Below are 19228 nucleotides of genomic sequence, written 5' to 3' on the forward strand. Positions count from 1 at the left end.
ACACTCACTAGAAGATGTTTCATGCCAAATATCTAAGCTCTAGCTCTTATGGTTTTTTAAAAGAAGATATTTAAAGTTTTTTCTTTCGGTTGCCATGGCAACCAGAGTTCTGCATGGAATAAAATTCTTTGAACAATTTTCAAAGGTGACCACCAAAGGAACATTCCTGTGAAGTTTGGATGAAATTGGCTTAGTGGTTTATGAGGAGATGTCATTTAAAGTAAAAGTTTACGGACGGACGACGGACGGACGGACAGACGCCGGACGAAAAGCGATCACAAAAGCTCACCCTGTCACTTTGTGACAGGTGAGCTAAAAATGGATTTTCCGTTTAATTCTGAGCATATTTCTTTATTATCCTTTGCAGATTTTTCCATTTTAAGTGTTTAACTTGATCTAAGCAAGAATTAAATTTTTTTAATTTTTTAGGCCTTTGACCTCAGCAGCTGAGTGGAGCTCCTTTAAAATTAAACTCTCACTCAGACGATATAATTTTGGGCTCTCAAAGATGGCATTAAAAAATAATAAATTTTTACAGATACATGTGCCACTTTTGCGGCTCGGTAACATTGGTATTATACCACTGATGCTCATATAATTTTATTTTATATCATTAAATGAATTCAGAACTGAACCCTAGTAACACACATTTAACATCCTCTACATAAGTTTGGTCGCTGACAAAATATGACCAATGAAAACATGTAACATGTTACCCTTATGATGACCCGAGTATCTAGAAATAGAAGCTAAGTAGAAATCTCAAAACTTTTGAAATTTGAGTGTTAAATATTATATATGAATTTGTTTTTTAATAATTTGTTTTTTTACATAAATTCTTCCAGGTAATCTAGATATTGACTTCTATTGAAAATCTTAAATTGTAGAAGGGACATAAAATGTGGCAAAAAAAAAATTAATGAAATTATATTTCTCAAACTTTTAAGAAAATTTATAGACCATGTTAACATTTCAGTATAATTAAGATATTTACAAAGATAATATAAACATTTTCAACAAGTAAAGTGATTCATACCTCAACCCAAGGTAAATATACATTATATTTTCAAGGTAAAACTGAAAAGACTTATCATTGTAAATCAAAGGTTTTTCTCTTTTTGGGGGTTATATCACACAATCTTGGCTATACAAATATGTTACAATATTATAATAACAGTAACACATTTAACTTCTATATTTATTGCAGAATTTGATGTAGGTCTGTAAGGCCTGTATTGCACCATGAACATTCCAAGGGAAGTAACTATGAACACCTTAAATTTTACAAAGGTAATAATTATCAAGTAGCACATCAGGTCTCAGACCACAATTATTTTCACTGTATGTTCTATATAAACATTGAGCCCAGTGGCAACTTTAATAACACTCTGAGCAAATCTTTTATGTGGATTTACCTCCTCATTGTGATCAACGGAAGGCAAATAACTGTGGCCGGATTTCACATAGCAATGCAATAATGCATGGACAGGAAGCAAAGATCTTTGTACACCAGAAAAGTCAATGATGAAACTGACCATGTACATGCATAATTTATATCAATTCTGTTCATTCGTTATCTTTGGAACTGTCCACCTGTGAGAAAATCTAAGAAGTGAATGTGTTTCATTATTCTGAAATCTGGATACATTGCCCTCAACCTGCTGAAATATACATATTACAAATATGTAATAAATTGATTCACCTTGCTTTGAATTTGGAACAGTCCATTAAAAGTTTCAGGGACATCAATATCAAATACCAAAATAAGTGTTACCAACTGTATAGAGCCTGGTCAGACTTCACAGATGTACAGGCTGGCCTGGCTCTATACTTGTGGAAATAAGGCTTATCAATTTTGGTTCCAGCAGTCAAGTCAAGAAGTTTTACTGATGGAGACAGCCCCTACGATCATCTTAATGAATTACTCTAGATACACAGAACCATCTTAGGGAGTTTTAAAAACGAACCTTCTTCAAGCTATGAGCTGGATAACAAGGAAATTCTTACATGGTAAAAAATTGCCTCCAATAAGAATTTAGATGTAAGAAGTTGTATTTGACTGCATGATATATGATTTATTTGTAATCAAATAGAAAATGAAAACATCAAAGTCAACAAGAAATATATTCAAAATTATTTATTTTCATTATAACTTTTAATAGTTGTGTATTATAAGTAACATAACATTTATAGATAACAAAATTATCAACATTTTACTACATGTTTTACAAACATGTCAATTACATCATAATGTCAATAACATTATAATATGCACATAAAATAAAACCCTGATACTAGCTTATCACATTTAGAAATTATTCAAATCGAAGGATGGAATAATTTCTGGATTTCAAATGTACCCCATAAGCACTGCAAGGGAAAAAAGACATTATGACCAAAAGTGATCCTAAAATAAGTTGGGTTTTACATCACACCTTCCAGCTTTACTGTTACATTATAAAAATGCACGGTGGAGGAAGACCTTAGATGCCCTTCCGTGCATTTTTTCAAGCACAAGTGGGCACCCAAGCAGAACCCCCGACGAGCAGAACCACTAACGAGCAGAACCACTAACGAGCAGAACGACTGATGTTCTGGATAATAAAGCTTATTAACAGGGATAAATCAAGAGTAATTTCTCAGAGTGTGAATCATCACTAGATCTAGACAAAAATCAACATTAGACGCCATTGTTTGTTTTCGCTATAATTAGATCATCATGCTCAGCCTCGTTTTCAATTTGGTCAAGTAATTGTACATTGTTTGTACAGACATACTGGCACTTAAAGAACACATTTGCTGGATAAATACCCTTCTAAATCTCATGGCAGTCTAGACAGTTTTAGAAAAAACATACAATAATGCCCTTCAAACAGTTTATCGTGTGTTAAAAAATCAAATCTGCGTTAAAAAATTAAGTCATGATTCTTTTGATATAAAGTCTATACATATATGACTGTGTACAATGAATATATAACTATAGCACTTCAATGATAGTTTATTGCACATAATTAGTCATCATATAATTTACATATCAACTTTTCATTTACTAAATCACCTTTTGATTTCAAAAATTGTTATAATTATTTGTACTGTCATTGAGATAATCAAAACTAACGTACATTACAAGATACAAAATACTTCTATGTTCCATCATTCAAAATAGCTGAACTTATACATTGATAAAACCACTTAACATCTGTATCCTCTCCATTTATTAATTATAATCAGCATTTTATCTAAAGTCAAATTTCAAAACCCAGCAAATTTAAAATGCTTTTTTTTTTTAACTGTAAGATGAAAAAAAATATCACTCAAATAGCACTTAATGCAATGCTTTCGTAACACTTAAAAGTTTCTAAATATACAAAAATATTAAACATAAGTTTTTCAGCATTGATCTAATCCATATAAACATAAAATGCAAAAATTCTTCTTAACAATATAATGATTATCATTTCACCGGAGTTTTTTTTTTAAACCAAACAGTAGCTTCATGCCGACAATACTCCCAGTAACTTTACTATGTTTTTGAGTTGCAATACAAAAGTTTTTGAAAAAACAATCAAGAAATCAATCAAAAGATTAAACTCTTTAACAGAAGCAAATTACAAAAGCCTTTAAAGATAAGCATAGTCCATAACATGATGAATTTTATACAAATGTACTTTTATCATTATCAAGATTATTTGATATAAAATTGTTGGAGTAAACATACATTGCAATGATTTCATCTTGTAATTTCCTTGTTTTATCCTGTATATTTCATGGTGAATATAATACATGGCAATATTTTAGTACAATCATGAACTGCTTCAATACATGGTTTGACATGAACTGCAAATAAAACATATTATCCCAGAGAAATAACAATGTCTTAGTAATTTGCATATTGTCAATATAAACTGAAACCAAAATTTGATTCAATAAAATTATCTTTGTCCCAATCTTGTCTTTATAGTACTTTTAAAAATTGTTCTATCATTGCTAGTCTACCATTGCATATTTACTTTAAATGTCCTCAGTGTTTTCAATTCCAGTAGTATCATTACTTTGGATCATATCACATGATGTTTTTGTACCAGCAGTTTTATCTTTGCATGTTTCTGATATATTGTCTTTATCACAGACATCTTCAATATCCATATTTGGCTAATTGGTTTTATGTTTCTCATCATCTACAGCTTCAATGACTTCTCTATCTGCATAGTTTTCATCATGTGGGATTTTAGGTGTTGCATCACATTGGATAGTATCTATTTCATTAACATTGACCTCAGCTTGTTTGGTTCCTTGAATTTCAGTAGACAATTCGTCATGGTTTTCAGAGGACAATTCATCACGGATTTCAGTAAACGATTCTTCACCTTCACATGCATGACCTTCAGCTTCAGCTTCATTTGTTTTAATTTCAGTTAAAGGTTTCTCAACACCTTCATTTTGACTACTAGGAATTTCGACTAAACTTTTTATTGCACTGCTTTCAGGAATCTGTCTGTTTAAATCTACATTTTCACTATAAGATTGTAACATATTTTCCCTTTTATTACCCCCTGTTGTTATTCCATTATCACTTTTTATTTTATCACAATCTTGATCGGTCTCTTCCACTATCTGATCAATAAGGTCACTATTATCTTTATGCATATTTTTATCAACTTCTTCTACAGTTCTTCCTTTATTACAGAATATTCTACCTTTTCAATAGTTCTTTCAGTAAAATCAGAGTTACCTCCGCTGTATATCTTTGTGTTGTTCTTTCAGTGGGTGTATCAGAATAGTCACTATAGCAACTAAAAGTTCTTGTTAATGAATATAAATGAAGAGGACTACTTTTATCTACAGACTCCACATCGTTTTTAAACTGTGGAAATCAAAGTGCTGTATAGACATGGAATGTTCTAATGACTTTAAACTCAAGGACGTCCTATCTAACGTCTGAGCCTTTCGTAAAACTTTTCTCTTTATCAAAAGTGGTTGTAATGGAATAAAGCTAGTTTTTAAGACTAGCATCATTTATAGCTGGAGAGCTGTGGTCAAACGTCTGACTTCTCTTAAGTTTTCTTTGTCTGTCAAATTTTTTTTTATTCCTTGACCAATTTGTTGTAGCGTATTTAGATGCTTGTCTTCAACATTGGAAACCATTTTTCTCAGTTTTTCATTTCCTGGAATATGTTAGTAATGCAATAACTTGCGAAGCAATTCAAACAAAGTAACCAAAGCAGACATGCAAAATTTAGAACATGAAACAATGAAAATGTTTAATTAAACAGTGTTAATAATTCTTAAGTTAACATAGGGATTGAAAACAGTTTCAGTACTTTAAAACACTTTTAATATGAACAAATAAACTCTTTAAAATAACAATTATGATTTATTGCATGACATTTTCAATGATGTTACATTTCTATAACCCATTTTTTCATATGACGATGCATATAAATCTAATTTCACCATTGATAATTGACAAATATTTACTATAAATAAAGCAGAAACAATAACTACTGTCTTCACATCAAAGTTAAAATGTGGAAGCGGTGTCAAATTTACCATCAAATTTACTACAATTAACTTCTATACTGGACTTGCCTTTAAATTTGGAATTACAAATTGTAAACTTAAGGGATGGTAATAAAAAAAGGGTATAATTTAAGCAGTCAATAAAACAGAACAGCAGGTTGGCATAAATCTACACTGCTGACACAGCCCTGACATCTTCATGTAACTGCTGCTCACACTCAACAATTTATTATAGAAGTTGTATTACCTTGTTGTTGTTGTTGTTGTTTATCTCTAAGATGTTCTGGAGCAGACTCAGATTTTGGTACTGATGTCTGTTGGATTGTAGGGGTTACAGGGGTCAACTTGTTGCGTAACTCCTCAGATTTCTTTTTCAACATATCTAATATCACAGGATCCTGCAATTATTTATTAATTTCAAATTATAAAATATTGTTATAATATAGGGTGTAGTTAATAATAAGAGTTACAAGGAATGATTTATAGAATCTAAATGATCTCAACATGAAGACTTTAACAGGAAAAAGCAAACATTGCTTATGTCAAAGACACAGAATGAATGACTACTGTAACAATGTCTCGGGTTAATAGTTGCAGAGATAATAAATTCAAAAATTTTGTTGTTCCAATGGTACAATGCTCAGCTCTTTCTAGCACTCAAAATCTAGCAAAACTTTCGACTGAACTTTATCTTACAAGAAGTAACAGCACAGAAATCAAACCTTTGTCATATCTGCAGGAGACTTGTGGTGTTTATTAAGCGCATCAGGATTGGCCCCATACTTTAAGAGGATGCCTATAATGTCTAGGTTTCCTGTACATACAGCATGATGTAGTGTAGTGTTCCCATTCACATTTCCAAGGTTTACTGTGCTTGAGCGCTAAATAAACATTCAAACACGTAATTTTATAGTAAATTTTTGTCAATGACATAAAAGCATAACAACTCTTTTGACAGCTGGGCAAATTTTTCAGTGAACAGTTTCTTTTAATCAATTTCCTGTACATAAAAAAACAATTAAAAATATGTGAATTTTGTAGTTAAAGACAAAGATTATCACTGGAAATAATGTTTTATGGATAAAACTACCAAATTTATTTAGCTATTATTAATTCCTTGGCAAGATTGATGATTTATATAGAAATTAAAGCTTCAAATTTAGTCAATTTTTTAATTATAGTTCATTTTTTTTGACATTTGATAAATTGAGATCTTCCAGAATCAGATATGATCATTCAGATAAGACATTTACTACCTGTAAGAGGAATGTAACAGTACGAAGGTTACATTTGGCAGCAGCTAGGTGTAAGGCTATCTCCCCATGCTGGTCTCGTATGTTAACATCAGCTCCACTCTTAACTAACAATTCTACCATCTGTAAACATACATGTACGATGTTTTTATAAATGTCTGGTTTTTTTTACATCTTAAATTAATTTTAAATTGACTGTAACACAGCATAGAATGGTGTTAGTTGCTGAAGTCATATACTTGTTTTAATTTATTTAAAATGAATTTCACTTCAAGATTTGGTGTTTGTTTTTTCTTCTTTTCACTGGGGGGTGGGGGGGGGGGGGTGAAGAGAGGGGCATAAAAAACTAATGTTGGCAGGGGCACCTGCTGATATCTATTATGCTACTAGGCTAGCAATGGTATTATAGGATTATATTATAATCGGTTTATACAGAATTTATTTTAGTTCCATTGTGCAGTAAGCTATAAGCTTATAAACACACTTTCGAATCCGTTCCTGGAACCAAGCAGTACTGAGCAATGAGTGTAAAGTTTCTTGCTCAAGGAAACAACGACTTGCCCCTGTCAGGGTTTGAACCCATGCGGCTAGCGATCATTAGATTACTAGTCCGAAGCGTTAACCACTTGGCCATGCTGCCACATATAATTATATGTAGGACATCAATAGAGTAACTTACCTCAGTCTGGTAATGGTAGCAGGCAAGATGTAACGGTGTTTTATCTATGTAGGACATACACAGAGTTACTAACCTCAGTCTGATTATGGTAACAGGCAAGATGTAACGGTGTTATATGTTTATGTGTCTGTACATTGACAAATGCTCCTTTCTTCAACAGTAACCGAAGTACTTCCATATAATCCTCTATCACAGCTATATGCAGGGGAGCAAACCCTTTCTTGTTCTGACAGTTTACATGTAATGTGTTCACACTGGAATGCTAAAAAAGCACATAATTTTATTAAAGAAAGTTGAATATTGAATTATTCATACACTTTTTTTAACAGTAAGAATGCATTTAAGGTCAATATTTTGGCAAGTATAATTTTTTTTTAGCAAACATTGATGACATACAAATCAAATGTATTGCATTTTGTTCAGACTTTTACATGTAATATAAATTCAATTTCATTTATTCATTTAAACAATTTTAAAAGGATTGTATACAATTCTATATCTAAATATACTCATATATAGAAGTTCCAAAAAGAAAATTGTCAATTATCAAACAAAATCAGAAAACATATAGAACCAAGTGCTTCGAAAAAAAAAATTTCTTCTAAACTGCTTAAACTTAATATGAAATACTAAGGTACAAAACGCAAAGCAGAACATGCATGCACCTAAACACCAGTTCTTAATACATGTACATGTGAAGATGATACTTTTCTGGCAGTTTTCAGGGCATATATTATCTGGATTCAAGATTACATCAGCAATTATGGCAGCCTTCTTACATTAAATAGGAAAAGGAAAGCATGCCTTGGAATAAGCTTGATTAAACTGTAACCCTAATTTATCTTGCTAAACACCAAGAAAATAAGCTGTCAAAAGTGCTTAACTTATCTTACAAATAGATGTTATACGGAACTGTGCAAATGTGGGTTTTTCCCAGCTAACCGTAGGTACAATGTGCAAACAAACTTTTACAATTATAGCTTTATGGTGCACTATCTGTCACAGTAGACTAGTCTACCTGTTGTGCTAATTATCAAAACTATTACTGTAAATGCTTGTTTGTATTATACAGATTGGCTGGGGAGAACCCAAAATAATTCCAGAGTAAGTCTATTATACTTTACTGCATGCTGTCAAACAAACCAAAACTTAAAAGCAAAATTATTCAACTTGAAAGTATATCCTGGATATAGAAAAAGATCTACCAGTATAAACTGATGATAGGTATTTCTTATAGACAGATATAGCATTTTTGCAGATCAGGGTTGTTTTATTTTTAGCATGCAGAACTTTATCATGCCATTAACCAGTATGCCATTAATTCTCAAATCAGGGATGGTATAATTATGTATGTATAAATAATAACACAATACATGGAGTCATGCTCCTTACCATTCCAGGGTTTACATTCCACAACAAATACTTTATAAATATATACCCAACAACTTTACTAACATTCTTGTTTTAACAAATCAACTAAACTATAAATCACTCATACTTGTTCTAACATATAAACTTAAATAGATCACTCACACAGACTTCAACATAAATAGTTATAAATATTATTAATGATTCAAAATCTTAATTTTGATAAAGTTTTGTATCAACAATTTTATGTGAAACATCCTTAAATATATTATATTTCAGATATCTTATATATATATTATATTTCAGATATCTTATATACATGTGTATAATATATTTCAGATATAGGATTTCTAGGGTTCTATATCAGTTGTTTCTTTTTTTTATTCAGCATGCAATATACAACTCAAATTAAGACAAGTTGTGTACATGGACTAAGAACAAGAGCAGTCGGTAGGACAGCAACGCTCGACTATTCTTAGTGCTTGAATGACAGTAAAAAAGCCTTGATAATGTAAAATTTTTTGAGTTAACAATAGAGCAAATTTTTATTTTAAAACCATGTTACAGTTATAGGCCTTGAAGAGAGTCCTATTATGCTCTCAAAGAAGAGTATAAAATTTCAACTTGTTTCAAAGCCAGATGTCAATAGAATAGGAAAATATCTGAGGTGGTATGCAAACTTAAATGTAAATTCGAAGTCGAAAAAGGGGCATACTTCTATCAAAATTCTTGATACAGTTACCTCCTCCAGGTTAGGGTCATGTTGGTGAACAAGTGTGAAAAGTTTCAAAGCCATATGTCAATGGACTTTGAAAATATTTGAGGTATTACAAAAACTTTAATGAAAATTCTAAGTCGAAAAAGGGGCATAATTCTGTCAAAATGCTTGATACAGTTACCTCCTATTGTCTACAGGTTGGGGTCATGATGGTAAACAAGTGTGCAAAGTTTCAAAGCCATACATGTATGTCAATGGACTTTGAAAATATTTGAGGTATTACAAAAACTTTAACAAAAAATTCTAAGTCGAAAAAGAGGCATAATTCTGTCAAAATGCTTGATACAGGTTGGGGTCATGATGGTGAACAAGTGTGCAAAGCTTCAAAGCCATATGTCAATGGACTTTGAAAATATTTGAGGTATTACAAAAACTTTGACATAAGTGGTTACGCCGACGCTCGGGTGACTACAATAGCTCTACTTATTCTTATCGAATAGTCGAGCTAAAAATACATGTATGTCTGTATTTAAAGATATACTATGCTCAAATTTAATATCAGAAAATATTGATAATTGCTACACAGACTCTTTGTAAATATGAAATAAACATGTTTTGACTTTACACAAAGATAATATGTGATGTTTTAAACTCCACACACATAGGTCGTCACAATATGAATATATAGTGTCGTTAAAAAAACTGGCAGTTTTTTAAAGAAAAGACCAACTTAACTTGTCCTGTAATAGAGAATGTGACTTCCAATATAGTTTATTAATCATTTTTCATTTAAATTAGACATATTCAGTAAGAATTTCATAGGTTTTAATAAATTTCTTCGATTAAGAGATTTTACTCAAAGATGAGCATAGTATATCTTTAAATTTCAATAACACAAACTTTATCTAAATGACTAAAAAAATGCAGATTTATAAATGAGATGCAAATATTGTGTAGTAAATGAACCAATAAATTCAGGCTCATGGGTTCAAGCCACTTTAAGAGCAAGTCAACATTTTCTTGAACAAGTACTGATTAGTTCCAGGAAGGGATTCAAAAGTTTTTCAATAAGCTCATAGCTTCCTACACTAACACACTACAATACATTTTGTATAAATTTATAAATCTAAGTATTGTCTAGAGGATTTCATTTATTCAGCAGTTGGATGATGATGATGATGAAGTCTATGCTTAATTGGGGGGGGGGGGTCTATCAACCCTTCCAAGCACTAAATGCAGTTTTTTACTGTCGAGTACTGACCCTTAAAGGGTTAATTTTAAAGTACAAGGTGGTGATAATTTACCTCCATGCAATTTCCATGGATTATTAGCCAAAAGGTAAGAATTTTGAGCTAAAAGTAGGTCACTGTATGGCAGCCAATGACAACGTAAATGTACAGTAACCTGTGACAATAAGAAAAGGAGGTAACTCTGAAAATGGATGTTATGCCAGCAAAGGGCCTGATTTTCAAGCCATCACTCTCTGTGCTGGGGGCTCACACATCCTAACACACTTTCCTGATTATTTCTGCCTACTTTATAAATTTAGCTTGCTATATTTTGGCCTCTTATGACGATGACACAGGTGTGATAAACTTGTGTAGGATCAGACACTTTACCATTAAAGCAGCATGACTCAAGATTCATGATAATTTTCATGAAAACTTTTAAAGTTTATTTGAAATTAAAATACTGTTAAGTGAACAAAGAAATTAATTTACACACTGCAAACAGCATTTGCAATCGTTGTAAATTACCAAAAAAGACTTTCTTGAAATATTTTGGCTCATCTGGAGGCATGCAGTTTTAAACAATCACCTTCAATCACCAAAACTACCATAAAATAATAACTATTCCATGTAAAAGCATAAAACATCTATCAAACAGAACTTTTATTTTATTTTATTACATAAAAAATAAGAAATAAAACAACACCTACTTTCTGTATATGTTTACATTTATCACATTGGCACAATGGGTGGCAAAGTTTGGCGGCTATATTCTCTGTTAGTACTGGGGTTGTCGGCGGGGAAACAGGACTATCTTCTGATGAACTGGATGAATCTACCCAGCCAAAATAATACTCCACCTGAAATAATTATAAACTATATTTACTACTCAGAAACAAAGTATATAGTTACCAACATTATAATGTATTTCTTTAATTTTCATTCAAAACATTTAATAAAACTTATTTTGTAAATTAAGGAGCTTCTCCACAAATATTGGAATTGATAATACTAAATTAGTTACATGTCCTCAAACACTAACATTTTAAATCATACACAACTTCAAATTAACAATGAAAAAATGTCCACATACAGATCTTGCACATGACATGCAATATATTTTATGTTTGGTTAGATTTAAAGTTAAGTGCTGATCAAATTTAAATGATTCTCTTTATACTTGTCAGCTGTAGCAAGAGAAGGTATCTGTGTAGAACAACTTTTCTTCTGTAAGGAAGGTTCACAACTTCCTCACAAGAAAGAAAGACACATCCCTAGCAGTATTCACACCAACATTGAATACAGACTAGTAATTTTAAGTCTGCACTTAAACTAATTTGGCAAATCATCACTAAAGCTTATTTCAAACATATCAAAAATAAGTCCAACAATTAATATTATGTGTTCAATGAGTTATCTCTGTCATATTTCTGAGGCATAATAAATCTAACACTGACCAAAGGTAAGTCCCTGCTTGCTATTGCTTTGTAGAGTTTTTCAATCTGTTTCAAATCTGTCTGATCAAGGGAGGCAACTGCCGGTGTAGTTGGGGACATCATTTCACTACTAGAGTTATCTACCAGTTGTATTGGAGGTCTAACCTTCACATCTATTACTTCAAATCCAAGGGGTGTCTAAAATTAAACATATGAAAGCATTTTTTTTTTAATTGAACACAATTCGTAAAATACATGTTGTCAAATACTAGTTATTAAAGAAAAGGTATAATCTTAATGCTTGAAGTTGCAATTTAACTTTGTTAAAGTGACATTATACCTGTAAACAAGAGGGCCATGATGGCCCTGAAATCATTCACCTGTATATAGGCCCCCTGGGCGGGGCCAATTTTAACCCAGGGGCTTTTATTTGAACAAACTTGGTAGACACCAATTTGAAGATGTTTCATGATAAATATCTAAGCTTTAGCTCTAAGAAGATTTTTTAAGTTTTTACTATAAACATACAAGGACAATCAATGATCCCCGGGGCGGGGCCAATTTTAACCCCAGGGCCCTTATTTGAAGAAAAATGGTAGACACCCATTAGAAGATGTTTAATGCTAAATATCTTAGCTCTAGCTCTAAAGGTTTTTAAAGAAGATTTTTCAAGTTTGTACTATATACATAAAGGGGAAAACCATGACCCCCTGGATGGGGTCAATTTTGACCCTAGGGCTTTTATTTCAACAAACATGGTAGACACCCACTAAAAAATGTTTCATGCTTACTAGCTAAGCTCTAGCTATTTTGGTTTTTTAAAAGAAGATTTTTTAAAGTTTTTACTATATACAAATAAGGAAAATCAATGCCCCCCCCCCCCCCCCTCCCCGGACAGGGCCAATTTTGATTGACACCAGGGCATTTATTTGAACAAACTTGGTAGACAATGACTAGATGATGTTTCATGCCAAATTTTTAAGCTCTAGCTCTTAAGGTTTTCTAAAAGAAGATATTTTAAGTTTTTTTCTTTCGGTTGCCATGGCAACCAGAGTTCTGCTTGGAATTGAATTCTTGAATTCTTAGAACAATTTTTTAAGTTGACTACCAAAGGAACATTCCTGTGAAGTTTGGATGAAATTGGCTCAGCGGTTTATGAGGAGATGTTGTTTAAAGTAAAAGTTTACGGACGGACCATGGATGGACGGATGCCGAAAAGCAATCACAAAAGCTCACCATGTCACTTTGTGACAGGTGAGCTAAAAAGTGTAAATGGTGAGTGCACAGGTAAAATTGAAAAAAAAAAGTTTTTGTCATAAATGCAGAAATAATCAATAATCCATGTAACCCCTGGAAATGTCTATAAATATCACTCACAATAATATTATATTGAAAATGTTCAATATTTAACAAGAGGGCCATGATGGCCCCGAGGTCGCTCACCTGTATATAGGATGGCCCAATTTTTACCCAAGGGCTTTTATTTGTTTATTTGAACAGACTTGGTAGACACCCATAAGAAGATGTTTCATGCAAAACATCTAAGTTCTAGCTCATTGGGTTTTTTAAAAGAAGATTTTTTAAGTTTTTACTATACACATATAGTTAAAAACAATGACACCCCTCGGGCAGGGCCATTTTTGACCCCTGGGCTTTTATTTGAACAAACTTTGAAGATATTTACTTAAAGATGTTTCATGCTTAATATCTAAACTCTAGTTATTTGGGTTTTTTCAAAGAAGATTTTTAAGTTTTTGCTATGTATATAAGGAAAATCAATGACCCCCGGGGCGGGGCCAGTTTTAACCCCAGGGCTTTTATTTGAACATACTTGGTAGACACCTATTAGAACATGTCTCATGCTAAATATCTTAGCTCTAGCTTTTTGGGTTCTTTAAAAGAAGATTTTATCAGTTTTTACTATATGCATATAAGGAAAATCAATGACCCCCTGGGGCGGGGCCAATTTTGACCCCAGGGCTTTTATTTGAACAAACTTGGTAGACATTCACTAGAAGATGTTTCATGCCAAATATCTAAGCTCTAGCGCTTACGATTCTTTAAAAGAAGATTTTTTAAGTTTTTACTTTATGCATATAGGGAAAATCAATGCCCCCCGGGGCGGGCCAATTTTGACCCCAGGGCTTTTATTTGAACAAACTTGGTAGACATTCACTAGAAGATGTTTCATGCCAAATATCTTAGCTCTAGCTCTTTGGGTTCTTTAAAAGAAGATTTTTTAAGTTTTTACTATATGCATATAGGGAAAATCAATGACCCCCTGGGGCGGGGCCAATTTGGACCCAAGGGCTTTTATTTGAACAAACTTGGTAGACATTCACTAGAAGATGTTTCATGCCAAATATCTAAGCTCTAGCTCTTACAGTTCTTTAAAAGAAGATTTTTTAAGTTTTTACTATATGCATATAGGGAAAATCAATGACCCCCGGGGCGGGGCCAATTTTGACCCCAGGGCTTTTATTTGAACAAACTTGGTAGACATTCACTAGAAGATGTTTCATGCCAAATATCTTAGCTCTAGCTCTTTGGGTTCTTTAAAAGAAGATTTTTTAAGTTTTTACTTTATGCATATAGGGAAAATCAATGACCCCCTGGGGCGGGGCCAATTTGGACCCCAGGGCTTTTATTTGAACAAACTTGGTAGACATTCACTAGAAGATGTTTCATGCCAAATATCTAAGCTCTAGCTCTTACAGTTCTTTAAAAGAAGATTTTTTAAGTTTTTACTATATGCATATAGGGAAAATCAATGACACCCTGGGGCGGGCCAATTTTGACCCCAGGGCTTTTATTTGAACAAACTTGGTAGACATTTACTAGAAGATGTTTTATGCCAAATATCTAAGCTCTAGCTCTTTGGGTTCTTTAAAAGAAGAATTTTTAAGTTTTTACTATATGCATATAGGGAAAATCAATTACCCCCCAGGGCGGGGCCAATTTTGACCCCAGGGCTTTTATTTGAACAAACTTGGTAGACATTCACTAGAAGATGTTTCATGCCAAATATCTAAGCTCTAGCTCTTACAGTTCTTTAAAAGAAGATTTTTTAAGTGTTTACTATATGCATATAGGGAAAATCAATGACCCCCCCCCCACCCCCGGGCGGGGCCAATTTTGACCCCAGGGCTTTTATTTGAACAAACTTGGTAGACACTCACTAGAAGATGTTCCATGCCAAATATCTTAGCTCTAGCTTTTTGGGTTCTTTAAAAGAAGATTTTTTAAGTTTTTACTATATGCATATAAGGAAAATCAATGACCCCCCGGGGCGGGGCCAATTTTGACCCCAGGGCTTTTATTTGAACAAACTTGGTAGACACTCATTAGAAGATGTTTCATGCCAAATATCTAAGCTCTAGCTCTTAGGGTTGTTTAAAAGAAGATATTTAAAGATTTTTCTTTCGGTTGCCATGGCAACCAGAGTTCTGCATGGAATTAAATTCTTTGAACAATTTTTAAAGGTGACCACCAAAGGAACATTCCTGTGAAGTTTGGATGAAATTGGCTCAGTGGTTTATGAGGAGATGTCATTTAAAGCAAAAGTTTACGGACGGACGACGGACGGACGGACGCCGGACAAAAAGCGATCACAAAAGCTCACCCTGTCACTTTGTGACAGGTGAGCTAAAAAGAGTGGGGCAGTCTTTTTACACTTTGGTAGATTTTATATTTCTATATTTTATCCTACACATTTTTCATTATCAATTATGGGTCCATCACAATTATTTTAGGAAATCTCTTAGAATGCATTACAAATTCAAGTCAACTTGACAGTGAAAAAATGAACATAATGTCACTTTAACATTATAGAGACAGGAATCTCTATGTCTATATGTGAAGAGCTGTCACAGATTTAACACTTAATACCACTCTAAATTTCTTACATGATCTTGTCCACTTTTCAATATAGACAAATCCATCAATTGTTTTTAGGAATAATTTCCAAATATGTAGTGACTTAATAGCAATCAGTGCAGGCCATGACTGGATGACAGAGTTGTGCTGGCTGATCTTGGTCTGCACTGTTTACATGGGTAGAATCAGTTATCTTTGACCTCTACGAGTGACCTTGGATGTAGGGACACAGGTGTTACGCGTGACATATCATCTTATCATTGTGACTATTTGTGCCAAGTATTTTCAAAATCCTTTGATCTATGAAGAAGTTATGGACGGGACACAAAATATATCATATAACAGACTCTGTTAACCTTTGACCTCTAAGTGTAACCTTGACCTTGGAGGTAGGGATGCAGGTGTTGTACTTGACATTGTCTTATTATTGTGACTATTTGTGCCAAGTTTTTTCAAAATTCCTTGAACTATGAAGAAGTTCTAGATCGGACACAAAATATACACTATAACAGACTATGTTAATTTGTTGCTTAAGGTTAATGATAGTCAGCCGTACACTCTTCTTCAGCATTTCAACTTTCTATATAATGACTTAAACTAATACTGTTTAATTACTGTATATCAGGTTTTTTTCCCAAAGTACCTAATTTCCTCTTTATTCACGTGAATATCGCAAAAAATAGATTTGCTTAATTTAAACAAAAAATCTCAAACTAATGGATTGGAATACCTTTGCTAGCATAATAACGTGAAATAAAGAATCATGTACAAGAAAATCGCTGAAATTAGATTCGCTAAAATTAGATTATTGCCAAAATTGCAAAATTTGCCTTATGTGAAATTTACCTGATATACTGTATCTGCAAAAAGATAAATACATCTGGCAATAAGTATGAGTATGATTATATTTCAACATCTATTTTGTAAAAATAATGGACAATAGTGATTAATCTAGAGGGGAATGGAAGGGCATGGGCCTTTCTGAACCATTCTGCCCTTATTTCCATCTGCCCTGTTTTTGACCCTTAAACACTGCCTTGTTGCACTTCCATGTGCCTGTCAATATGTAAAGTGGGACAGGGATAAATAATGAGTACACTTTTGGAATATTTACAGCAAAACAGTATTAGTATTTTATATATTTCATGTCCATATTTACTTACCTTATCCTGTGTTTGTCTGGTAGAGCTACCTAGGTCAGTTTGTGGGGTGGAGGAGGGGGTAGGGATGTGTGCTGAGGTTGGGGCAGTCTTTGTTACATGGTTTTGAACAGGCAAGGTTGCTGGCTTCTATAATAAGAAGAAAGTATATGCTTTCATAGCAAATGCATGAATAACAGGTGGAAGAAGAGTATTTGCAATTTGCATTCTAACAGTAATTTATGGCAACTAATAAAAATATTTATTTTATGCTTTTCGGTGGTTTATAATAGATGGATGAAATATAAAACTGATATTCTCACTGTTCAAAACAGTGAAAATATTAATTTGATATTTTTCACTGTTATGAATTTAAGCCTGTTATGTTGTAACAGTGAAATACCAGCTTCCACAGTACTGAAAACCAACTTAATGGTGTGACGTCATATATGACGTCACACTGTATTATTATTTGGAGCGCTTTTCATTCAGTATTAGGTTAAAAATGTCTTTTTAAACGTTTCTGTGCATATAATAAAAAGAAAATTTGTTTAGTTAAGTGTAAGATTGAAGTATATTTCATCTTGTGAACACCAAAAGTTCGTATTTCACTTGTGGCTGTGCCACTCGTGAAATATACCTTTTGGCAAATTTACGTTCTTACTATATACCATTGTATTATTATCAATATCCTAATGTTGAAAAGTTCTACTCTTTGATGGCAACTGAAGACGAGTCATTGATACGTAATGTTGCTATGTTTATGTATTATGCAATGAAAGAAAGGGATAATTTCCTTAAATGTTTTGAATAATTTATATTCAGATTGTACTTTATAATTGTATTAGAAATTCATATTGCCAATTTGTATATATTGTATACACTGTGTATGGGCCGGAGGCCTCTTGTACAATAAAGATATTGAATTGAATTGGTGCTCACTCGGTGAAATATATTCAGATCTTACACTGAACTAAACAAATATCCTCTATATAATTTTCAAAATGTGCATTCATTAAAACATTACAGCTTACATTTTATATAAATAAAAGTAATTTGAAAACCTAGGATAAACTCATAATTTCTTTAATTACAGTTTTACACACACAAAACCCATTGTAAGTAAAGGAAAATGTAATGTAAAATAAGGAAAGCAAAAAAAAACAATGGCAAGAACAGAAATTTTTATGCAAAATAATGTAAGAAAGACATTTATGATTGTTTTCTATTTTTGCATATTTTTAATCACATTCTTCAAATGACAAATGCTTGCTGATGATATAACAATGATATGGAATATATAATTGCTTGGTGATGATATAATGATAGTATGGAATATTACCACAGGTTGTCTAATAATTAAAGGCGGAGGGTCATTCAGGACTGCCTGTAACTTTTTCTTGATGTCAGCATTTTGAGCAACATTATAAGGTGTTTGACGTTTCCTGTTCCTCACACGAGGGTCCGCCTCCGACTCCAGCAGAAAATTTACTATACCATCTACAATAGAGAAAAGAAAAATATTCATAAGCTATCTGTTGTGGTTTGTTTGATTTTTTTTTTATTCCTGAACAATTACATTAGATAAGGTATTGGACAGATTTAGAATATCTATATACTAAAATGAATCTTCAACAAAGAAAATGTATGTAATAGAAAATGATCGTATTACAACAAAACAAGAGTAAGAGGCTCACCATAGCCCCATCTAGCTGCCATATGTAACGGTGTATCTCCCATATCATTCTGTGCATTCACATTTAACTTGTTCTTCAATATGTCCAGAAATAGTATTGCTTTAACACACTGAAATACAGAAGAGTTAAGAATTACATTAAAATTGTTCTAAATATACCTCATACATGAGGAAAGATTTCTTTTCCTAAACCATCAAAACAGATCAGTGTCAAATTGCATACAGATGCAGTTTAACCCTAAACTTGCTCAATTTCTGAAATGGACTTGTCCAGCTCCCATTACGGAACTGTCCATTATCAATTTTGGGGATAT

At 32.7% G+C, this 19228-nt stretch overlaps 1 protein-coding gene across 1 annotated transcript in view; it reads right to left on the minus strand.

Annotated features, from left to right (window-relative positions):
- Positions 1–4683: 4683 nt before the first annotated feature.
- Positions 4684–19228, minus strand: part of LOC132740348 (ankyrin repeat domain-containing protein 27-like) — a 29278-nt gene continuing 14733 nt past the window's right edge. The window contains 13 exon segments of the mRNA XM_060728233.1: positions 4684–4855; positions 4858–5006; positions 5043–5165; positions 5768–5918; positions 6243–6401; positions 6777–6896; positions 7526–7714; positions 8845–8874; positions 11478–11627; positions 12225–12401; positions 17243–17368; positions 18561–18718; positions 18916–19024. Coding sequence (XP_060584216.1) covers positions 4694–4855; positions 4858–5006; positions 5043–5165; positions 5768–5918; positions 6243–6401; positions 6777–6896; positions 7526–7714; positions 8845–8874; positions 11478–11627; positions 12225–12401; positions 17243–17368; positions 18561–18718; positions 18916–19024 — 1803 coding nt within the window. The 3' untranslated portion in view covers positions 4684–4693.

This window comes from Ruditapes philippinarum, unplaced genomic scaffold (genome assembly GCF_026571515.1).
Source record: "Ruditapes philippinarum isolate M1 unplaced genomic scaffold, ASM2657151v2 ctg6065_1_1_1_1, whole genome shotgun sequence".
Lineage (NCBI taxonomy): Eukaryota > Metazoa > Mollusca > Bivalvia > Venerida > Veneridae > Ruditapes > Ruditapes philippinarum.